Source organism: Poecilia reticulata, linkage group LG18 (assembly GCF_000633615.1).
Source record: "Poecilia reticulata strain Guanapo linkage group LG18, Guppy_female_1.0+MT, whole genome shotgun sequence".
NCBI lineage: Eukaryota > Metazoa > Chordata > Actinopteri > Cyprinodontiformes > Poeciliidae > Poecilia > Poecilia reticulata.
Genome location: NC_024348.1, coordinates 13,651,407 through 13,675,795, shown reverse-complemented (window position 1 = coordinate 13,675,795; position 24,389 = coordinate 13,651,407). Strand labels below are relative to the sequence as shown.

At 36.9% G+C, this 24,389-nt stretch overlaps 2 protein-coding genes across 5 annotated transcripts in view; both read left to right on the top strand.

Moving 5' to 3' along the window:
• LOC103480616 (zinc finger protein 638-like) overlaps positions 1-167 on the top strand; it is an 8,259-nt gene extending 8,092 nt beyond the window's left edge. Inside the window, exon 6 of the mRNA XM_017310331.1 lies at positions 16-167. Coding sequence (XP_017165820.1) covers positions 16-167 — 152 coding nt within the window. The remainder of the gene's footprint in view (positions 1-15) is intronic.
• LOC103480615 (uncharacterized) overlaps positions 7-24,389 on the top strand; it is a 39,782-nt gene continuing 15,399 nt past the window's right edge. Inside the window, exons 1-35 of one of the 4 annotated variants that reach the window (XM_008435638.1) lie at positions 7-210; positions 362-972; positions 1,387-1,667; positions 2,035-2,184; positions 3,608-3,706; positions 3,795-3,856; positions 3,979-4,649; positions 4,737-4,832; positions 4,946-5,065; positions 5,154-5,188; positions 5,490-5,645; positions 6,667-6,795; positions 7,260-7,298; positions 7,608-7,727; positions 7,802-7,928; positions 8,671-8,841; positions 8,926-8,960; positions 9,929-10,093; positions 13,183-13,317; positions 13,496-13,534; positions 14,448-14,588; positions 15,364-15,452; positions 16,085-16,108; positions 16,358-16,473; positions 17,357-17,548; positions 17,622-17,656; positions 19,144-19,287; positions 19,373-19,492; positions 20,644-20,682; positions 21,767-21,892; positions 22,002-22,128; positions 22,423-22,590; positions 23,036-23,070; positions 23,232-23,396; positions 23,662-23,796. In XM_008435638.1, coding sequence (XP_008433860.1) covers positions 549-972; positions 1,387-1,667; positions 2,035-2,184; positions 3,608-3,706; positions 3,795-3,856; positions 3,979-4,649; positions 4,737-4,832; positions 4,946-5,065; positions 5,154-5,188; positions 5,490-5,645; positions 6,667-6,795; positions 7,260-7,298; positions 7,608-7,727; positions 7,802-7,928; positions 8,671-8,841; positions 8,926-8,960; positions 9,929-10,093; positions 13,183-13,317; positions 13,496-13,534; positions 14,448-14,588; positions 15,364-15,452; positions 16,085-16,108; positions 16,358-16,473; positions 17,357-17,548; positions 17,622-17,656; positions 19,144-19,287; positions 19,373-19,492; positions 20,644-20,682; positions 21,767-21,892; positions 22,002-22,128; positions 22,423-22,590; positions 23,036-23,070; positions 23,232-23,396; positions 23,662-23,796 — 4,710 coding nt within the window. In that variant the 5' untranslated portion in view covers positions 7-210; positions 362-548. Of the gene's footprint in view, positions 211-335; positions 973-1,386; positions 1,668-2,034; positions 2,185-3,607; positions 3,707-3,794; positions 3,857-3,978; positions 4,833-4,945; positions 5,066-5,153; positions 5,189-5,489; positions 5,646-6,666; positions 6,796-7,259; positions 7,299-7,607; positions 7,728-7,801; positions 7,929-8,670; positions 8,842-8,925; positions 8,961-9,928; positions 10,094-13,182; positions 13,318-13,495; positions 13,535-14,447; positions 14,589-15,363; positions 15,453-16,084; positions 16,109-16,357; positions 16,474-17,356; positions 17,549-17,621; positions 17,657-19,143; positions 19,288-19,372; positions 19,493-20,643; positions 20,683-21,766; positions 21,893-22,001; positions 22,129-22,422; positions 22,591-23,035; positions 23,071-23,231; positions 23,397-23,661; positions 23,797-24,389 lie in introns of all 4 variants that reach the window. The other 3 variants (XM_008435636.1, XM_008435637.1, XM_008435640.1) reach the window with 3 other exon arrangements.

The window sequence follows — 24,389 nt, the reverse complement described above, 5'->3', positions numbered from 1 at the left end:
ACGCCGAACTTTTAGGCATAGAGGGGCCACTACTAGCAGTAGTTCTCCCTCCAAAAGTCCTTATCGACGCCGTACTTTTAGGCGTAGAGGGGCCACTACTAGCGGTAGTTCTCGCTCTAACAGCCCTCGTCGACACAGCAGCTCTGAAGGTCGAAGGGGAAAACTGAGCAACAGGACACAATCATTTCACGGTCCCAGGCACAGTCGCAGGTTTGTGTCAATGAAATATTTAAGTTTAGAGACAAAGATGTTCATTTGTATCCATAGTTTCAGGTTTGTCTTTGCAAGAGCTAAAGATTATTAAAGTCTGCAATAATACGTTTGGTTTTTTTTAGAATTTAGAACTTTATGTTTCCATCAGGTCTCGGTCTAGATCTACATCTCCACGGCACAACCGCCGTATTTTCTCCGACTATCAGAGACGTTCAAGTGATTGGGAGAGGCGTCTTTCACCAAAAAGAAGGTTTAAGACTCTTGGTTTACCAAGACGGAGCTCTAATATACCATCATCTCCAAGGACAAATATTGAGCAACTACGGTCGCCAAGGATGGGCCAGGAGCAACTCTCACGTACGACTAGAGAGCGAGAACATGGTGATGAAAAACGGCAGTCAAGCAGGAGCCCCAATCGATGGTTGTCTCCCAGAAGTGAGGAGAGAAAGGGGCCACGAGGAAGGAGTCATGAACGTTGTCGGTCACCAAGAAGGAGCAGTGCGCAACAGTTGTCTCCAACAAGACCAGTAAGGACAGATAAGCAACAGTCCTTATGTCATGACAAACAAAGTTCACCGCAGAAGAATCACAAGGCACAGTCATCGCCAAGAGGAAGTGATGGGAAGCAGTGCTTATCCGAGAAGCGTGAGGAGCGCTCTTCAGTAAGTGGAAGCCATAGGCGACAGCTGTTCCTGGTGGAATCTCCGAAAAAGAAGCCATGCAGTGAACAAATTCTAACAAAGCAACTCATGAATTCAGGTTTGTTGTTACAACATTTGGTATCAGCCATAGGCCTGTCACAATGAGCAGTAAATCAATTAGTCATATGATAAATTAAAACGCAACGATCGCACCGCCAAATTATCATATCTGCTCGTGCACTTCTGAATTTTTGTAACTGTTAACATTTGTTAGCACAAAACCCTGGTGGGCCGCTAGTGGACTAGCCTAGCGCCCCACTAGCACCAGGTTTAGCAGGTTTTCTAGGGGAAACCGTGGAGTTCATTGGACGCTTCCAATATTGGTCAGTCTATTGGGCACAGTTGACCAAATATTTTTATATACTTTCCAAAGCAAAGTACTAGTTGAAATTACTTGGACTGTATTGGATTTGTTGTTTTTAGGTTTGTTTTGCACCAAAACTAATGCTTTCTTTTTGGTTTATTATTCAAGCTTCTTCTGTGCCAGAGCAGCTAAACACTGCCAATGTGTTCAAGCCTGTAGCTCATACTGTTGTACTGGCTGAGCAAGCTAAAAAACGGCCATCTTCATCATCACAAACATCATCAATGACCAACAAAATGGAGGCTTCCACATCATCAAGAGGCAGCAGCCAAACATCTGTTTCCTCGTCATCTTCCTTCAACCCAACAAAGTTAAAGTTGGACACAAATTTGAATCTGGTGCAACCTAACCTTCCAAGGAGTGAGGAACATTCTACGACTATATCCAAGGTGGGTGTTTGGGTTTCATATTCTTGATATTTGTACGTCAGACATCATAGTTTCCTATTAACCAATGAGAAAGTTGCGTCAGTCTTAGACTCTCTTGCTGCCTCACTGCCTTAACTGACTGCAGATATGTATTAATATATCATAGAAAACACACTTTCTCTTAGTTCACTGTTACACTCATGTTTTGCTCAGCAATGAGAGGGAGAAAACCGCAAATATGTTGAATTCTGATGCTTGTGGTGGACAATATTTAAATCCAGATCATATATTTCATCACTTGTCATTCATAACAGCAGCTGCAGTTCTTTTGTTTTTAACAGCCAGCCAAATGTACATTTAATCTTTTATTTCTTACTTTTTTCCCCAGCCTCCATTTGCTCATCACAGTAAACCGTCACCTCCAACCATGTTGAGGCTCAGAGGCAATTTTGATACTCTCTCCCATGGTGATGTGATCGCAGCCATGGAGTCCTTTGGAAAAACCAAATCCCTCTTACTGTTTAAGTCTAAACAAGAGGTATGGAAAATGTAGGATAAACCCTACATCTGTCTCTTAATGCTATGTGAATATTTTTGCTTTACTCTGTGCACATTTTATTTTTCACAGTATCTTTGTGTGAGTTTTAACAAGTGAATTGGATAAAATCACATTTACTAAAACCTGTGATAAAATTGGAACAAAATTCAAATTTTTTGTCATATTTTAATCTAATTGCAAATAGGCTTAGTTGAATTAGAATATTTACTTACTTTGTAGGCTCTGTATTATTTACTCCCCATCTACATCTTCTTAATACCTATACATAGTTTGCGTAAAACTAAAGTATTGGCTTAGTTTCAGGAAATTTGGCGAAAAACATGAAATTGCTTAAATCTCACACAATCAAATTTAATTATAATTTCTCTGATTCTTTTACATTACTATGAAATATGACACGCAAAGGCCCTTTATGGATGTGATTCATTTGTTCACACAGTAATCACACTATCCTAGTAAACTAGACGATACAAAATCCCTTCAAAAGGGTCCATGGTTGGATGTAACGGTAGATTTTATTTGAGAAATATTTATTTTAGATGTAAAGACAATACAGTAGTAATACTGTGTGCTGTTTGGTTTTTATCAATTTTAATAAAACGCTATCAAGCGAACGTCGCGTGTTGGTCACGCTGCAGTGCATTCTGGGTAAATGACGTCTAACGGTCCCAACAGCTTTAGCACTTCCTTGCCAAATCAGCGATGAGTAACGTCTTTAAGTCTATTCAAATTGAACCGGAGCGCGTTGAAATCAATCGGGTTGTAGAAATCATAGGCGGTAATGGGGGATGAGGACCAGACAGAGGAAGAGTTGGCTGTAGCCGCAGCTGGTGTTTGCCGCTGCTGCCGCCGCCGCCGCATTCAGCTTCATAAATGACACAGTGAATGACTCTTACCTCTGGTCGGACTAAGTACTTCTATAGCTCTGTGTCCGGTTCGGCGTTCGTCCGCGGCGGCAGTAGTCCCGCCGGTACATCAGGGTGTTAAAAAAAAACAAAACTCAAACGCATGAAGGCTAAACTTGATCACGTTTGGTTTGGGAAAAAAATAAGAAGTTTGGTTTCCATGGAAACCAAAATGCCATGGAAACCAAAATTCTAGTAAGAGTACTTTACCCCGTGTAAACTAACAGTTTAGGAAACTAACAGGAGCTACATCTTCAGATGTAGATGATCCGTCATCAAACAAGTTGCATTAAGAGAAACTTCACTAAAACGAAAAAGAAATCGACCAGTTAAAGAACTGGAAATAATCTAAAATGTATAACAAAAAATAGTTTGCTCTGAAATTGAGGAAACTAAAATTGTCTGCGTTTTTACTGCTTGCCAACTCTTTGTCTTTCTTGTAGCACTTGTGTGAAAGTAGTTAAATCAGTCCCATTTTCCCTCCCATACATTTATAGGCGACTGTGTGTTTTGAAAAAGAGGAAGATGCTGCCAAGCTTAAAGGTTTAAAAAGCCTTGAGATAAAAGGAGTTTCCCTCACATTTGTTGCAAAGCAGGTATGTTTCTGCAGTTAATGAGTTTGCTTCTGTTTAGTTTTCTCATGTTACCAATAACCTGACCAATTCACAATAAATCGATTTGTAGGACGGAATTTCAGAGGCCTCTTTATCTGCGTCTCCAGAGGATCAGAAAAATCTTAGTCCAGAGTAAGTTCTTCCACAATCTCACTGATATCCAGTGTGGCATGACAGTCGTAAGACTTTGAATTAGAGATGGTGACTGTTTTTAGTGCGTTTTTAAACCTTTTTGTCTTTCATGTTCTTCACAGAACGCCCGCTGTGCCCCGTCAGTCTGCTTCTGCTAGAAACTTGGTTCTCCTGCCACTTAAAAAGCTTTTGTCTATCCAAATAAGGTCCAAAAAGAGCACAGCAGTCAAGCTTGTGAAAAAAGCCAAAGTCTTGGCTTCCAAAGGAAAGTGTGTCTCCAAGAAGCAGGTGGTTCAAACTGTGAAAACAGTCAACGTGGCAGCAAAACGGTCTGTAAAATCAGCTAAAGACAAGAAAGAAGCTCCAAAGCCCGACAAGATACCCAGTCCCAGTAACAGTGGACAAAAATCAAAAGGCAGGGATCACATCCCGACTGCAACAAAACCAAGGCTGAAAGAAAATAATGACTCCTCTGTGGGTAAAGTGATAAAAGTATCAAACAAAATCCTACAGGGTGAAAATCTTCCACCCAGCAGCAAAAAAATGGAAGTAGTTGAAGCAAAACCATCTGAGTCTGACAAACAGGCCAAAATCTCAACAACAAGCCTTCAAGAGTTTGTTGCACCTGAACAATCTGAAACAACAAAACAAACCCAAGTTAACATAGTTAGTAGTGAGACGGAAAATGTGGAAAATGCTGAGTTGGGAACAAGTGGAGCGCCGGAGCCAATAAAAATGGAAGAACCGAAAGAGCCAAAACCTGAAGAACCACCAAAAGCTGGGACTGCAGCAGGTGAATTTTCAACCGGTTTGCCTCTGAAACGAATGGCCAGTGAAAATCCAGAGACTTCTGTCCAAATAAAAACTTTGTCGAATCCAGAGTCGACTGCACAGAATCTGAAGTCCAACGAAAAGCAGACAGAACCGCAGACTGCAGGAAGCTCTGCTGAAGCTCCAATCGAAACAAATCAAACGGGTAAAGACAACTGGACAATAAAAAATATATGTCTTTACCCTTTTCCCCTCCAAATTAATTTGCAATTTAAGAAAAAATAAACAAATTTGTTTGATATTTTCTGTCCTTTAAAGAAGCCGCAAAGCCACCTAGTCCAACCATTGAAACCACAGCAGAAGAGCGTGAGAAGCAGCTGACTGTTGGGGAGAGGATTGTCCCCGATTACCTGAATCAACTGAACCTAAACAGCAAAGGTGATTGTCAGACATATTTTGTTTTGATGAGATAATTACAGGGACTGGGTTTCACTGCTTTTTACACTTTGACTCCATCCACATACAGATTACGTTCTGGCGTCGAGCATCCTGGGGTCCAGGGTCAGTTTCATTCTTCTGTCTTTTCTGTTCACTTTGACTAAACTGAAGTTTACCTTTTGTCTAATGAAGTAAATAAAATGCTAATTTGGTTTATATTGTTATGTGGAGGTTTTCTGCACCGACATGTTTAATCAGTGTCTATTTCTAAGTGAATCAGTGGTGGGCACCACTAGCTGCGAAGCTAGCTGCACTAGCCCTAGAGCTCTTATCATAAACATTACATTCCGCTAATGCTAAAGCGCTACACCAGCGAGGCATTTCCCTCTGTTAATAGGTTTCTGTTTCTTTTATTTCCTCTCAGCCGTTAAGCTTCGTTTACCCAAAGCTGCTGCTGATCACCAACCTGCCCTCGTATGACAGCTGCAGCTACGCTGAGGAGGACGTTGTGGATCTGCTCTCTACATTTGGATTTCAATACTCAGATGACAGGATCTTCATCTTTCCTCAAGGCTGCATGGTAAGCGCCAGGCTGCTTTAGTTATGTTTATGTTTATCACTGGCATCCAAAGGTTCCTAGACAGCCTGGAAAAGTCTGAAAATTGTATCCTAGTATTTTCCCGAGCTGGATCAGTAAGCAAGTGTCTCTCTATCACTTTATCTAGAAGTTGTCTGGTCTTTTATTTGCTCATCCTGTTGTCAAATAATCCATTCATCCTCCAAGTGATTTCACTTAATCTTCCATAAATTGACTGTTTGTCTATATGTATGTCTACTTTTCTACTTCTGCAATGTTTTGCTTTCACCAGATATAGTGAGAAGACGTCTTGAGTGCTTTTAAAAGCTTTTTGTGGAACTTGAATGACTTTGTTGGTGGTTTTATGTACTTACTTGTTTTTATATGCAGTGTGAATTTTAGCCCTTAGTCTTTAGGTCAATTCTTGTTTGATACTGGAGGAATATTGATATTTTTCTTGGTTTATTTAGACCTGAATAATGTTAAAGTATCTCATCTCCGTGCTTCCCACCCCTGGATTTTCAGGGCTCACATTCCTACAACAGTTCCAACAAATTAAAGTTGTTTTTACATGTTTGACCAAGCTTGGTAACATATTGGTGTATTTAAGTGTAGAGTTGTGAAATACATTTGTAATTCGGTACATTTACACCTGTGTTTCTTTTTTAAAAGAGATATTTTAAGTGAATTCAACACGTTTTTCTGTATTGGATCAATATCTGCAGAAGCTAAACCTCAGATTTCTGTATTAGAAGTGGAAAAATGTGCATTCCTAGTTGAAATAAAATGGAAGAATTTAGGATTTTATTAGTTTGCCTTTAAAACTGACTACAGATGACGAAGAAGTCTGGAAAAGTTTGAGATTTTTCACACTTAATTGGTAGAAATGCAGTCAATTTGACTGTCATGGACTTTGATGACATCAAATGGTCCATCAATCAAGAAATACCTGCCAAATGTTATGCCATTAAAAATGAGACCAATTGTGTGTTGTTTGTTTTTTTTACTCTTTATTCTGTTTTAGGCTTTTGTGCTGATGCCCACTGAGGAGTCATTGACGGATCTGCTTAAGGCGTCGGAAGAAAACCGCCTCATCTTCAAACAACACAAACTTTGTTTGTATGTCGTGAAAAAAGAAATTTCAATGACACTGGTAAGAATGTTGGTTATTTGAAATGTAAAAATAAAAACCAAAATCATGGATATCTAAGCTTTAAAGTTAAATTTTAATGTTTCTTCTGACTGAAAGTAGTGTTTTGGGCTGGCCCAGTCGGAAGCTGGTAGAAAATTTGTGGAGGGAGATAAAGTTTAGGTTGATGGCAGTTTGGTCTTCCTAACTCAACGAGCTAAAATACCAGTGGAAATTTCTTGAAAAATGTTTTGTTTTTCATTGCTGTAGTGACAAAAATACTATATGATTATTACAAAAAGTATAATCCATTTTCATCATGCCAATACACATTTTCAGATTTTTTTATTTTTTTATTTGAGAAAGATGCCAGTATTATTTAATTATTTTTATTGACTGAACAGATAAAAACATGTTCTTTGTTACTCAAAAACTCCTTTTTGTGCGCTCTGGCTTTACCTCTGCTCACTTTGTTGTTTTCCTTTCAGCCTGGCTTTTATGAATCGATCATGGAGCTAGCATCTTTCGTAAGTGTGACGATCAGATCTTTCTTTCTTCTTTTTTTTGACTTTGATCTTTAAATAAATGACAGCTGCTGGAATACAGATGCGCTTCTCAGCTGAAAAATCAATCTGCAATCCAGCATGTTAAACTTAATGAACTTGCGTTAAAAGGTATTGTAGTATCAGAGTTGAATGTTGAGGATGCACTGCTTCTGACTGTAAATACCCTAAAACTCAGCCGTCTTTACTTATACATCAAAATTCTGCTAACATAAGAAGACATTCAGGAGCCAGTGTTTCTGTTTAATTGTTCGCTGTGTGTTGTTGGAACAGAGTGTCGAGGTGTCGAATGTGATCTTCATCAACAACATTTCCCCGAGCGACGCCATCACTGTCAGAGAGGCTTTGAGGAAGATTGGCGGCGTCAGAAACATCCTGCCTCTGCTCAACAAGGTTTAAACACCAAGTTCGTGTTATACCTGGATGCACAGATTTCTAGTGTTTTTACATTTTCTTGTGATTTTTAGGTTTTCATTGAATTCAAATCCGTTTATAACGGCGATCGCTTCGGAGTTTGGTACAGCCTCCTGAAGGAGGGCTTTACTCACACGATTAAACGCCTGACTGTTCCTGTGAGCTCCAAGGAATCGCAACGTAAGAAAATGCTGATTTATGAAAGTATTAACTGCAGTATGGAACTTTTATAAAGAATGTTTTTTTATTTTTTATTTTTTTAACATATTTGTTAAAATGAGAGGTGGACAGAGTACCCAAAAATTGTGCTCAAGTAAGAGTAGTGCTACTTCAATATATTTTTATTCAAATAAAAGGAAAAAGTAGCTGTCCAATAAAATACTCAAGTAAGAGTATCAAAGTGTTTGGTAAAAAGTCTACTCAAGTACTAAGACACATGTCATCACAGTTTATGAGACAGATAATCTGTGAAAAAAAAAAAATCTCCCTGAGCTACTATTGTCATCTAAAGAATTGAACCGCTTCTAAAACAACCAATCAAATACAGGAGGAGGACCTTAACGCTGTCAATTATCCTCACATATGCGATGCTAAATGTGCTAATGCTGGAGAAACAACTTACCATTACAGGAAAACCAGTTGTCTGCCGTCGGCTAGTGGCTGTGCTAACTAGCCTTAGCATTTGCTACAGAAAGCTAGATGGGGGATTGACAGCACTAAGACCCGCCTTCTGGTTCTAATTGGTTGCTTCTAGTTAGTGCTTCTTAAGGTTTTTCTCAGTTTGTCCAAACCATTTTTGACAAGAATATCTAGGTAGAGAATCTTGTGGTAGTCATCCTACTCGCATCTTTTTTTTTTTGTTGGAAAAATCAAATGGTTTGTTTATGATCTTTCTCCACTGATCTTGTCTTTGGTTGTTCAGCACCATTACTGCCACTGAAAGCCCTTCCAGACCAAGATGTTATCATTGTTGGGGCAGAAACACCAAAATTGCAGTATGGCATCCCTGTAGGCACATGTTCGCCGTTTTGGGTGACCATGACAACGCAGCCCTATGTTTTCCTAACTGCCTTTCCTTGGTTTAACATCCCAAGTAAGAGATGCACAACTTATATGTTATGGTCTAAATAATTTTCTTGGATTTACTCTTTTTTTGTTGTTGTTTTTTTGCTTGTAGATTTTCTGACAATCCACTGGAACCAAGGCTTTTCGGTGAGCGGTCCTTACACGCAAACCTGACTTTTAACTTACTGATTTTTAACCAAAACAGGAAAAAATGGTTCATATATTTGCAAGAACACAAAATCTTACAAAGTATTTTTAGTCTAGTTTCTTGTGCAAATAAAGTAGTACACTTTAAATAAGAAAAACTATGGGAGAATTTTTCTGCCATAATCCAAGAGCACACATTTGCAGTCTGAAAACAGAATTTCATGCTTTTTGTTCTCAAAACTTTTAATACTTCTGCTTATATTTTTATTTTGAAATAAGTACTTCATGTCTTTCTTCTCAAAACTTGTAAAGCTTGTACTAAAAACTTCTTACGCTCACACTTGGTCTCAACTTGGCCTCTCTGCTTGCCTTTGGAAACGCCTTTTGGCTCAGTCGCCTAGCAACCTTTCAGCCAATAGAAAGAAAGTGTTGTACGGGGTGTGTTTGTTTCTTTCTAGCGGCTGTGCCTGTGTAGCTACTATCGATTGTAGTAACCTGCAAATTTTATGATCTGTAAAATAAGGTCATCATTGACTTATCAACCTGAAACTTTGCGAGCTTTCTTAGACAAAACGGTCTTTGCTGACCCTTTTTTTGCAGGTACTCTGAATGGCAGGTAAATTTGAACTTATTATCCAAAATAGTCCAAAATATTATATATTTAATATGTTTAAATGCCTTGCCATAAGTGTGTAAATATATGACAGTTGGGTTTTCCAAATAGCCATGACTTACTTACTTCTGCTGGGATGCAAATAGAAACTGTTACAGTTGTTAATGCAATGGCCAGCATTAACAGCTGCTGTTGCATTAATTTGGTGTGGAGTTCTTTAAACACATCTGTATCTTCTTCAGAATTTTAGTTTTGTAATGTGTTTTATTTGCATGCGCTCTGCATTACATCCTTATGTATAAATATTTTACCTTCTATTACTTCAAAATTATTTACTTTATGAACTGTGCAATAGGTAATTACCCACCCAGCCTCTGTGTTCTGCACCGTAATGCTGACGGGTTTACCAGAGGGAAACTACAAACACGAAGACATCGCCAATCTGGTGTGGCCGTATTTCCCCAAGCAGAACCTTCAGACTCTCTGTTACAACATCGTGGTCCTCCCACTGCAGAGGAGGGTAAGGAGCTACTCTGGTTGCAATGCAGTTTCTCATGGTTTGCCACCTTTCAGACAAATGCAGTTAGCATGAATGAGAACTAGAGTACCCAAAAAATTAACTCAAGCAACAGTAGCACTACTACAACATATTTTTACTAGAGTAAAAGTAAAAAGCAGCCATCCAGGAAATTACTGAAGAGTAAAAAAGTATTTGGTAAAAAGTCTATTCAAGTACTGAGCAGCTGATCAAATTATTGTGGTCAACGGCCTAAAAATTGTCTGAGGTTGTGATGTGCTGTTTAGGGAAATTATTGTTCGTTTTGATAAAGGGAGACACTGAATCAATCAGAAAAATGCGCTTTTGTCTTTAGATATTTTATTTAGAAAATCAGAGTAAGTATCAAAGATCAGCATGTGAGAGAAGTAAAGGAAGAAGAAAGAAGTGAAACTTGACACACACTATTCTCCTTTTATATCTTATCAGTCACGTACACAGTGCCTTCCACCCGTCTCTCTCCTGTAGGGAGTTTCTCTCTGTTTCTCCCGTCTGGTTAATTGGTACCTTTGTCCCTGAATCAAACCCGGTTCAAACGAGTTTCGGTTGGAAAGAGAAGAAGAAACATCTTCACTGAAACCTCAGTTTTCAGCGCTTAGTCGGAAACCTTCATTATCAGCTCATTCTTCCCAGTAAGCATAAGCAAAGTTTTTATTTTCCAACACAGGTGCAGAATCCAAAAAACCCATTGGTTTTCTCAATCAGGTCAACTTTCTGAACTGAGCTACATGTTAGTTTGATATGCAGTCATGATGGCCGATCACTGCTGGACTCCGGAGAGAGAAACCGCTGCTGCTGAGCGTACGAGGCGGTCGAAGAAACCGAACTGAAACGGAACGGAAGTCCATGACATGATGTTAAATTTACATGTACTCACAGAAATCAAAGTGTGTATCATGCGATTAATACACTCTGTTGGATAACAATTTATTTTATCCTAAAACCTTTTTTGGATGAGAAATATTAATGGAAATGAACTGATAACGTCACAAAAATGTCATCAATTTAGTCAGAAGACTGGATTTCTCTAAATCAAATTAGAATAAAAACGTGACCCGATTAAGAAAAATGGATGTCATTTTTGGATTCAGCGCTGCGAAATAGTCCTGATTCAGTTGAAAAAACATGGACAACTTCCAAAAAACAAGTGTTGTCATTTCTAAATATTAAATTATTGATATCAGCAGACAGACCAAAATATAAAGTTTAGTGGAAATTTTGGTATTTTAAGGATGAAAATGACAATAATTCATCTAAGTAACAAAATCAGGCAAAAGAAAAATTTTCCAAATCAGTTTCTTTTAATAAAAAACTTATGAAACTTTATCAAAAACTGCAGGTGTGTCTTTGTTTGGTGAATCTTTGGTTAAAGCATGTTTGTTTTTCGTTCAGTGGGAAGAAAATTCAGAAATTTCACTCAACTAAGAGTAGCGATATTTCATAATAAGATTACTCAAGTAAAAGTAACAAGTACAGCCTAGTAGAAATACTCCTAAAAGTATTTTTAAAAAAGTAACTTAAGTAAATGTAACTAGTTAACTCTGAGAATGATAAATTGTTTGCAACTTATATTCTTAATTTAATGTATGCAACCACAAAAAGTAGTTATTGAGAGGTTTATATCGGAATGTTATACATTAATGATAAAATTTGTTAAACTATGTGAATAACTGATTGATTGATTGATTGATGTTTGGCTTTAACCAGTGGTGGAGAAAGTACTCAAAAAAATGTACTTTAGTAAAAGTACAAATACACAGACAAAAATGTAAAGTAAAAGTAAAACTTCCACATTAACATTTGTACTTAAGTAAAAATAAAAAAGTACTAGCTTTTAAAAATACTTAAGAAAAAGTACTTGCTTAATGGATTACCTAATTGCTAATGTCATTAAGTGAACCGATCGTATTTAATTTTAATACATTAGAAATGTGCCATTTTAATGAACACAGATAAAGCATGTTTTTATTGTGTTTACTCTGTAACATAGTTTAGACTTACATATGTGATTCTATGCATCATAATTTCAGGGATGGGAACATATTGTCTCCTGTCCTAACATAACATAAACTTCATTTATTTGCCACTAGTGGCATTTATTTTTAAATAAATCTAACAGAGAGGGAATGGAAAGAAGGTGAGTGGGAGAGGACAGGCAACCAAGGAGCCACATAGCAGAGTTGTAGTCAAGACCACCTACCCAAGACCAAGACCAGCACAAAAAATTAAGTTTTACCTATCAAAATTGCTTCTCAAATTGAACTGAAAGATCCACATTCCCATAAAAAAACTAGATATTAAATACTTGGAGCTTAAATAAATTTAATCGGTAAAGATCCGTCCAGAAGAATCTGATCGTTCCTGAATGTCATATCACTTTGGTACCAGTGTTGTCCCATATGTGAGACACATCAGTCAACTCCTCCACACATTAATTCAGCGCATGAGTGACAACTTTTTTCATCGCAGATGCGACATATGTGTCTCAGTCAGTACAGCTAGCTTTGCTAGCATCACATCCATAGATCTTACCTTTCTTTAAGCTTTCCTTCCAAGTGATGCTAAAAGTTGGACGAAGTCCCCACCATCTGTGAAAGCAAAGTGCTGCTGATTTTACATGTCGCCATATCTATGATTTATGCAGCGCTATTATATTACTGATGATTAGACAGACACCTTCTCCCGCTCAGAGGAAACCACTGCGCATGTCTTGGAGCTTCGCGTGCAAGTAAAGTCACGTTATCGATTGGATTTTACGGCGCCACCTTAAATCCCTGAACTTCACATTGTAACGGACAAAAAAGAGCAACGTGACAGTTTTGTAGAAATGCAGTGAAGTAGAAAGTACAGATACTTACTGTAAAATGTAGTGGAGTAAAAGTAGAAAATATCCATTATTAAATCTACTTAAGTAAAGTACAGATGCACAAAAATTATACTTAAGTACAGTAACGAAGCACTGTACTTAAGTACTTGTACTTCGGTTACTTCCCACCACTGGCTTTAACTAACCCAAAGTTATAGATTCTCTTTTACTTTCTCGTCCGCTCTAGGCCTTTGTGTTTTTCTGCGACTGGGAGGCGTTCAGCAACTTCATCCTGAATATCCGCCAAAAGCCATTACGTGTGAAGAAGTCGCCTGTGTTCCTCCACTTGGTCATGCAGGGCATTCGACCTGGAAACACCGAGGTGTGGAAACAGTCTGTGCTCCATTAAAAACAGGCCATATTGGCTGCTGATTTACAAACTGTTAAATACGATTGGATATGTTTTGGATTAAAATGGATGGAAAAAACTCTAATCGTTTTAAATAAAATGTTGTTTTGTAGAAATTATTTAAACTTTCTCTGTCATTCTGTTCTCACAGGAAATGATGTACAAAACGATGATGCGATGGAGCAACGTGGTGAGTTCACTCATCTTTTTGTTGAATCTGCAGTCTCAAGCTACAAAAAACAAACAAGTATTCTTGTCCAGTTTCTAGTGCAAATATCTTATTAGACTTGAAATAAGACAAAACTAACTTACAAGTAAGTTTGTAGCAAGATATAGGAGCTTGTTTAAGCAAACGATTCCTTAATATTGATGAAAAAATACTTATTTGGTAGATTATTTCACTAATGGGAAAAATGAAATGATCTGCCATTCAAGTATTTTTTTCATCAATATGAAGGAATTATATCAGATATAAAGGAAAATATTACAATATATCCTAATCAATAAACTAAACATACAATAATTTTATTAAGTAAATAAAAAAGGGATGTGTAAAACATAAAAACAATTTTGAGATTTGCAGTTTAAGTGTTAACTGGAAAAGATGTGACAAAATTTAGTCAATGTTGAGCAATAAAATCAGGATTTAGGTCACTCTTGTAATCAAGTTTAATAAATTAATTAAAAGCAGCAAAGTCAGCTGTAGATTAGAGGTGGAGCACTAATCTACAAGCTGCATTCAGGAGAATGCAGCTTGTTTTTATTTAAAAATAAATGGTTCTATTCACAACATTTTCAGTTGTAAGGATTTTTAGCTTCTGTGATAATTTTGAACTTGGTAAATGTAAAGTTTCCATCTACATCAACAATTCATTCTTGAAGTGAATTCAGGGGCTACACACAGTCAGTCAAGGGGCCGCAAAAGGCCCCCAAGCCACACTTTGGACACCCCAACTTAAAGCAAGCTCCTCTATCGTATTGAAAAGTTACTTGTAAGTTCGTTTTATCTAATGTCAAATGTCTAAAAAAAATACTTGGAAAGACGTGATTTTGCGGTTGACATAAATGAAACGAGTCACTTTAACAAATTGTTTTTTCTGTAGCCTGTTGCGGATCCGGACTCCCTTGAGGAGCGGCTGCTGTGTGTGGAGATCACTGAACTGCACCTGTGGCTCATCCGGGACATAATGAAGGAAGTGGCTTCCATCGCCAGCTTTGTCAATTTCCTGCCGCTCGGTAACCGGGTGAGCGAGTCGGACACTTTCTGAGCTACTTTTTAAACGTTTCTTCACAGCGATGTGATGATTGGAAAACTTGTTTATTGAGGTCATACTTGTTCTAATGTGCAGATTAGTTGCGGTTTGCTTCTCATGAATTTTGCAGTTTTTGCAAATGTTTTGGTAATTAAGATTTTTATTACATAAAGGTATTTTTTAATCCATCTGTTGTGACCATTTATGTTGAATTTTTGTAAACCGTAAGTTTTCGTTGAGCAAGCTTTAATTGCTCAATGAATTTTCTTTGTAATGGTTTAGAATATTTTGATAACTTTTAGATCCTCCCATTAATTTAAATGGGGCGTGATGCAGATCCTTTGTTTGGCTAATGTCTGTGTGATGACCAGAGTTTTCTAGAAAATGATTGTTTCAAGAACTTTTTGAACTTGAAACAATAGATTAAGTTAACTTTCCCTTTCAACCAAGTTGTATAATACTTTAATACTTTCAGTTGTAGTTTTGTCCCCATTTTTGCTTGATGTGATTATTTAGAGTCCAAGTTGGACATATTTATGAAATATTTCACACAGAAGGCGTGCATTGCTGAATCACACACAAGTTTTATTAAATTAGCTGAACGGAAGTTTACAAATATTTCACGCCACTTATTTCTTGAATTATTTGTGGTAGTTTGTATTTATTACACACTATATCTATTTTTAAAATGCAGTTGCTCTTAAACAATATTTTTTCTGCTTAATGTTCTGTTTAGATGTTAATTAAAAACATTATTTTGCCTCAGATTTGCGTTGAGATGCTCGACTCCACTGGCGTGAAGAAGGTGGTGGAGGAATTCGCCTCTAGAAAGGATTTATCAACACACAAGATCTGGTATGTTTGAAAAGAAAACGGTGAAGAAAATGGAAATACTTACCCATCTATTTAGGATGAAGCGCTATGGAGACTTTTTAGTAGAATAATTGTTGATAAATTAGAAAAAAAAAACATATTACAGTTCTGTCACATTTTCCTTAACACAATTTTAAAATTAGAAAAAAAAATTTTAAAAGGAAAATAATTTAGGAGTTAACATGTAAAACTGGCTTTAACAGATAAAGTTGAAAGTTTTCTGTTCTTGAAAGTCCTGCTCTCTCTCGCTCTCCCGCAGCCGAAATAGGAACAGATTTTTAAATCATTGCTCATGTTGTAAATAGGTATATTTTGAATCGTCACATTGAAAAGTGTTGTTGGCGCCATCTGTTGGTGTTTAGATGTGGTGCGTCCGCTTGTTTAAAATCTGATGTTGGATTTTTTTCAGTTTTTTTGTAATTTTGGACAGATATCGAAAAACAACATCTTAAACAGAAAAATATATTTAAAAAAAAAAGTTTTTTTTTTTTTTTTTTTTTCACTTGACTTTTTCACTTGATCCGGTATAAATGTAGGCAATTTTTGATTGCAAATGTAAAAAAGCACCAGCTTTTCCATTTTTTTTGTTTATCTCACTTTTTTTTGCTCGACAGGAGCAGAGTTGGACATGTTGAGTCGTGAGTATTTTCTACTTTCTTCTCAGTTTTTTCACATCCCAAAAAAAATAACAGTAGGAAATGTTGACCTTTAAAAAGTTTGCAAAAATAAACAAAAACAACTACATTTTATTTTCATGTTTGACGCGTTTAACTTCTAAGAGTTATTTTTTTATGCAATTACTCAAATTTGTACAATTTTCTTCTTTCCCCTCTGTGAAAATAAGGTTATATTTTTGCATTAGTCAAACCTTTAATGTTTTATTGCAGTTCGAAGGACTTCCGGAGGCGTCTGCAGTGCTGTAAGATGACGACCTGTGAACTTCGTCGTCTCTATAAGGCGTCTGCTAAAATAACTTCGTCAGTTTCCAAACCTGGAGCAAAAGGTGCCAAAACTCCAAACGCTAACAAACATGAAGTTGAAAGATTTCCTGAACAAACATTTGAACCGTATTAGTTTATACAGTAATATTTGATCAATTAGAATATACATCCAGATGATTCTTGTTTACAGAGTTGTATTGTAACTAGTTAAATTTACTCAATTACATTTAATTCAGTAACTTTAAACATGTTTTAATTAAGGAATCTGTAAGGTCGTTCTACCCAAAGCTCCTCAAGTGGCGTAATTTTTGCTTCATCCAATTAAAATAAAAAATAAAAAAAACACAAAACAAAAACGAGATCTCCAATTAGCACATTTTCTATCTAATTATTAATCGGTTAATAAACAATTATGACTATCAACCCTACAATGTATTTAGCTGCAGATGCATTTTTTGCTGCACATGATCAACCAGGCTCTTGTTGCAGTTTAGGTCACTAAAACCTTTAGTTTCTTTTTTTAAATAAGGAATTGAATTATTTTCATGTTTTAATGCATTTCTGATATTGTGTAATATAAATCTGCAGAATGTGCAGTAATTTTCAATTAATCGTCATTATAATTGATAGAATAATTGATTACTAAAATATTTGTTAGTTGCAGCTGTAATCTGGTGTAATTTCATTACCTGCAAGCAGAAAATCATCATGATTGGTAATAGAGTTACTGAAATCAATAATATCACTTATTGAATGGGTCTGTGTGTCTGTTCTTCCTTAAAAATCCTATAATAATCTGTGAAAACTCTTAAATTCATTATACACTATTTTTAACTATTTTGTTTGTTTTCTTTGCGTGTTTGCTGATGAAACAAAACCAGCATTCAGAGCAACAAATTGATCCATTTTTGTTTAGATCTTATCAAATGTTTTTGTTTCCTGAAGTTCCTGTGAGTGAACAGAAAACTCAGACAGAAGCTCCTCCAGCAGCCGCCGGCGTCGTTTCCCCCACCCTGACTGGAGCGTCCAAACAGCGGCCTGCTGCTTCTTCCTCCTTTCCCTCCTCTTCCTCAGCTACGGATCGCTCCCTGACCGTCGGAGAGAGGCTGGAACATCTGCTGCTGCCACAAAAAATTAGTAAGAAATCTGTTTGTGCAATGAAAAATATTCATTTTGTTCTGTTTTTACTAACCTTCTCTTTGTGTTACAGGCTGCCTTGATGAAAACGCTGTCAAATCACCAAAAGTAAGGTTCTTTTTTTTTTTTTCCTTAACAAAATGTGTTCTAATTAATAACAGGTGATGGATGTTGTTGAGGAAAATAAATATTCTTACCGTTTAGTACAGTTAAATCTTACGATATGTGAAAATAGTGGATTGAGCAGGATGGGTCTAAGACAGCTTAACTTTTGGTTGAACTCTGGTGAAAGACTAGAGGCTTTGTTCCAACCAGGAATTGGGAGTAACATCACATTTCAAACTGGCATGAGAAGAGCTTGCTCTAAATGACCTTTGCTCTCCCTTGTCTAGATAGAGAAGCGCCGTAGCCCTGAAATTAAACGGGTCTCAGAAGGTGATAAAATTGCCCAAACTGAGTCATTTGAAACTGGGTCTATCCATACAAGGAGAACAACACGCCTTAATCACATAATTGCATAAATTAAAACAAAGGAAACGCCTTTTTGAATAAAATGCTACACCCCAGAGGAACAAATCAGATTTTCCATTTGCAGTCTCATAGCAATCTCCTCTTTTTTTTTTTTGCCTTTTTCCTGTTTTTCTATTTCCTACTTTTCTACTTGTCTCAGCTAAATTAATGTCTGCTTTAGTGTGTTTGAAGTGTCTGTGTTAATGTGATTTTATACTTTTAAATGTTGGAATAAACTCTGAAAATGTATGATGTGGAGCTCTGATTATTAACTCTGTGTGGCTTGTGTTTCCACCCATGGCATCACTGAATCCGGGAGAGCAAGAGAATACAACGAGCCAGAAAGTTAATGATTAATATTCTCTAACAAGGTCCAAGCACTTTTCACCTGACTCATGTCACTAAAATTAAATTAATCATCTATTATGTGATGTCTGGCTCAAACATGGTCTGACAAATATAAACACATTTCCTGAAACCATAAATTGTTTCTGAAGCGATAATAAGTAACTAAAACAATATTTGTAAAATATTTTTTATATGTATTTATTTTTGCTTTTATTTTAATGTAGCTTATTTTTTTTCTATTTTTATGTATTTATAGAAACTTTTTCTTGTTTATTTTTCTTAAAATTATGACTTTAATCTTCTGAGATAAAATGTCAGATTTCTTTATTTTTTCCAGTGGCCCTAATGTTCTTCCATACCACCCCATTCCTAACAAATGTATTCCATTTTGAAAACATTCGAGTTATGGTTTTTCAAATGTTTTTAGTGGAACCGACATGTGCTGCTCCTGTAGAAGATATATTAAGTTTTGTTTGTTTTTTTTACCTTTGCCACATGTTTAACACATTTCTTTGTCCCTGTGTCTTTGAAACTCTCAGAAAACTTTAATATATATTTTCCTCTTCAGTTGTACATAAATCTATGTGGGAGTGCTCTTAAGATTTGTTTATTGTAAATGTACTGTCTAAGTGTTTGCTCATAAAACAGACTTGGAGGCATATTGACACTCTTACTTCCTTCCTTATGAACTGCTAACCAACTTTGTGCAACTGTTTCTCCCATTTGTTTTATTCTAGTCTAATTCAGTTTACACAAGGCTGCTGTTAATAACAAACCTGCCAAAATATCACGACGGCTGCTACACTGACAGCGACATCGCAGATCTGCTCGGATTTCAATGCACGGGAAGAAACATCTACGTGATTCCTCAGGCATGCATGGTGGGCCTGACTTTTTTTACTTTAACTCTGCGTAATCTTTACCCTGATTAATTGTTTTAATTGATTACATTTTTTTTTATTTCAGGCTTTCGTGCTCATGCCCAATCATCAAGCTGCGCAAGAAGCTTCCCAAAGAGAATCCTTAACTCTAAACGGACAGAAACTCTGCGTCCGGATTGTCGTCAGCAAGATTTTTATGGCTCCAGTAAGTAGGTTTAATGTAGTGAACCTTTATTATGGTTTAATTAATTATTATGTTCATTTGAATAGTTTGTGTGGCCCACTAAAAGGCAGTTTAATATATTTGCTGGAGAACTTCTTCCATAGCAGTAAGACCCAAATATACGGAACCCCATTCAAAGGAATTCAAAGGTGCTGAACTCATGAAATAAGAAACGATACACAAACTCCATTCTCTCCGGCTCACAGACAACCAGGAAGACATTTAATGCACATCTGCGGAATCACATATTACATTTTCATCGTCTCATTTGCATCATCTCAGAATCCAAAATGTCTTGTCTCCTGCTTCTGGCTTCGAGCATTTATACCGTTTCAGTCTGCTATTGTGTATTGGAACCCGTCTGACCAATGGCGTTCTGAATCTTGCTTCTGGCTCTGTTTTACATTGTGTGTGTGTTGGAAGTTTCGAGAATTCTGGGCCGACCTCGTGGAAGTTAAATCTGCTCCCTCAGAGGACCATTAGCCGAGTTGTTAGTGCTTATATGTCCACACAGAGACTCTGGCCGAGTCCCTTGCATGCAAGACACTTGCCAGGAATTTCTTGCACAACACCTTACTGGGCCAGACTGAACCAGCACATTCGACATAATACATTCCTTTTCAGTAAAACATATCTTAATGTGAATCCACATAACTTTCAACTATTAACATAATTATATTCCTCAACACCATAAGGGCCATAGGTGGAATTATTTTTGTTGCCTAGCAACAGCGTTACATTCCCACTCAGTACTTTTACGATCCATCAAAAATGCTAAAAGTCTTTCTGCTACAACAGTTGTGTCCAAAACTTCTTCATTTTGTGGCCTAAAATGTCGAGCTGAAGGGACTCACTGTTTTTTTTTTCCTTTCTAAATATAATTATAAATAAGATTCAACTTTTTTTTATTTTAGCAACAAGAACAGGACATGACTCATTCTTGCTTTATTTTGACAGTGTCTTAAATGGCTGCACTTAACACTGAATTTTAGAAAAAAAAACAAAAAACAACAGGATGTTTTTGGTCCCTATTACTAATAAAATTAAAAACAAAAACCTGGATGAAGACTTCAGAAACATAAACATGACAGAAACGTTCAAACAAACTGATGCTGAGTCTGTTCTTGTTTCAGTTTGAATTTTATAAATCTCTGATGGACCTGGTCGGATTTGTAAGTATCTACACCTTTCTTCATAAATGTAACTTTAAAAACTGTTTATTTACTGTTTAGTCAAAGTCTTGAAATACAAAAGTACATTTTTGAAAAGGACATTTAAAATTAAAAACTGACCTGATTTATTTTGTATGTCTGCAGTGAGTAATAATAAATCCCTTAAAATTTTGTTTCGCCTGTAATGTGTACGTATGTTGTACAATTCAACTGAAAAACGAACAAAAAGTTCCAAGAAAAAAACTATCGGAAATGTTATTTTTACTATTTTCTCCAGTTTTTTCAATGAGAGTATCAATAGTTAGAAATATCAATATATGTGAATAAATGCAGTTAGTGTGAGCAGTTTAGTGACATAAACCACATCTTTAAATGAGACATATTATGGACAAGTTTTTCAACTTCCATTTCTGCTACTTCTAAAAAACAACCCAAGAGCTTAATCACCCAGCTGTTTCTTGACAGTAAGTTGATGTTTTTGGTGTCTGGATTAAAAAAAAGCCATTTCATGAATTGGAAGGCAATTCATGAAATGGCTAGCAACCCCAGCGAAATCCCAGCCAGGTTACCTAGCAACCCCAGCAAAACTCCAGCCCTGTTACCTAGCAACCCAAGCAGAGCTCCAGCATGTTTTGTCAGCTGCTTTTACCGCTTTACTTGCTGCACAGTGACTGATTGTAAAGGGGAAATAAAAGTCCATAATTTACTGAATTTTTAAATAATGTTTGTTGGTCTCATTCAAAAACGATTTTTACTGGTGTTTTCATTTAAGACGGTGTTTCTCCATTCCAGTCCTCAGGCCCCCTGCCCTGCATGTTTTAGGTATTTCTCTTCTGCCACACCTGGATTGAATGTGTGGCTGATTGACAGACTTGTACAGTACCTGATGGTCATGCAGTCATCTGAATCAGCTGCTCTGGCATAGAGGCACATCTCAAACATGCAGAGCAGGAAGGCATGAGGACTGGAATTGGGAAGCATTGATTTAAGATAATTTCCTCAATGAATATAAAAAAATAAATAAATAAAATTAATAAACAGTTACACAAAATTTTTGCTTAAACATTTTCTTTTCCTTGAGCAGCCAGTCACTGACGATGGAACCAGAACCATCTACATCAAGAACATCTCACCGAGTGAGACCCGGGACCTCAGGGAGACGCTGCGAAAAATCAGACATGTTACAAACTACCTTCCTCTGCTCAACAAGGTTGGAGCAAACACACTCCTCCTACAAACACATTTGTTAAAGTAAAATGCATTCAGTCTGACTCCGCAGTGTGGCGTTTTTATTTATTTTTATTTATTTCATTTTTCAGGTGTTTATAGAGTTCGAGTCCGGCCGCGATGCTGATCGGATCGGAGTTTGGTACAGCCTCCTGAAGCGCTGCCCTGCTCATAACGTCTACAGGATGAAACTGCCCCGAAGCACCAGCACATCTCTGCGTAAGGCTCAAATATTCTTATTTACTTATTTGTTTTAAATTTCAGGAAATCCTTGTTAATGTTTGGACAGTGGAGAAATTATTACAGTGACAATAATGTGGAACATGTATAGATGGAAGAGTCTAACTGTGGAAAAGTGTCACAATTTATTGTTTACAAATAAACAAAAATGAGGCAGAAAAAAGTTGCATAAATTATATAACCATAGCAACGATTCAGTGGCTGAATATTTAAACCAGACGTGTTGCTGTTTACTTTAAGTCACATTGTCGCCTTAACTTGTTTCTCCTGCAGCACCCAAGATGGCTCCAAACGCTCTGCCAGATGCCAACATCGTCAACGGGGTGGTTGCCCCGGCAACAAGCTGCGGTGTTCCACAGGGCAGCTCGCCACCATTTTCAGTTACCTTGACAACCGCGCCTTATGTCTTCCCGACCGAGTCTCCTTGGTTCATCATCCCAAGTAAGGGGAAGTTAAGGATCAAAAGTATTCAACCTCTTTTTTTTTTAATTGGCTTTTAAAACTCAATCATGATCAACAAAATTGGCTTTTATGACGAACAAAAAATGCTGCAAATAAAAATCCTTTGTCAGCGAAATCTTATTTCTACAAAGTAAAAATATCACACAAATATTGACCCCTTTTAAAGTGAAAGATTAATCTACTAAATGAAGGGGGTGGATATGGAGTCACTTATTTTATCTTCCATTTTATTTTTATTCATCATTGTTTTGTAGAAATTAATGTCAAGGGTTTTTTTTTTTTTTTTTTTTTTGGTCAAAAAAAAAATTTGTTGTTTATGACTGATTTAGGGTAAAACCTAAAAAGAGGTGAATAGTTTTTATAGGCACTGTAAGAAAACACTTAGTATTTCTGAAAAGTGACTCTTGCGTTTTTGCCGTTTTAGATTTTACAACAATCACAACCAAGAAGAACTTGTGGGTAAGCATTTTCATTGACCTTTTTTTATATTTTACATCCCAAAAAGTCAGGTTTAAGAAAAATACATGTGTATATATTCTTTATTCAGCTATGACAAGCAAATTTCTCCTGTAAAATCTCAATGTGTCATGAAAATAATGTTGTGTTTCTGACCCCTGCAGACACCTGCCAGTAAGGGCCCTGGGGCCTCCGTCATCATGCTGACGGGTTTACCTGAAGGAAACTACAAACACGAAGACGTCGCCAAGCTGGTGTGGAAATATTTCCCCAAGCAGAACCTTCGGACCCTCTACTACAACATCGTGGTCCTCCCTCTGCAGAGGAGGGTGAGAAATCGGACTCTGCTGTTCCTCCATTACGGCGCTTCTCCAGCCTTCTCAGGATCACTAAACCCAATTAACAGACACTAACATGGAATTTCCCCCGATAATGCAATGTCTTAATAAAAGGCTGTCGAAACAAACTCAGTTTCATTTTGGTCCATGTCAAAAATAGACCCGAAATAAAAAATCCACTAAATATAAAAAATTTGAGAATAACTGCTCCATTACTATAAATGCGTTTTGACTTTATGCTTTCATTGTACTTTAGGCTTTTGTTTTCTTCACCGACTGGACGTCGTGCTACAGTTTTGTTGAAGATTTCTTCAAAAGTCCGGCTTCCATCAAGGACTCCAAGTTGTTCATCCACCAGGTTTTACAGGAAATGCTTTCTGGCCACACTGAGGTAAATCTGCCCCTGGGTTCTCCTGATTAAAGCTAGGACTGGACAATAAATATATAACAATATATACTGCGATAGACACATGATCAATATCAATAGAAAATCCAATCATTTCACTGAACTCCAATCCAGAACCGCACAGATTTCTGCGGCATTTAGCCAGAAGAAAGACTTTAGCTAAGCTGGGATAGTGGAATCCACTAACTCACTCACTCTGTGGTTACCTAGCAACTCACTCACTCTGTGGTTACCTAGCAACTCACTCCTTCTGTGGTTACTTAGCAACGACCTGCTGAGTAACTGCCACTGCAGCAGTTTAATGTTTCACCATTGATCCATATAACTCCTTGAAAATAAACAGCAGCAATGAGGAGTGAAAGCTGTGGATAAAACCATCAGTTTGGCAGCATTTATGATATTTATCTACTGAGTTTTCAGGCCTTTATTATTTTTACTATCAATCAATCAATCAAATTTTATTTGTATAGMACATTTCAGCAGCAAGGCATTTCAAAGTGCTTTACATAATTAAAATAAAAATGGCATGTGACTACTAAAGTATTGGACTGGAAATCGGCAAATGCTGCATCTTTGAT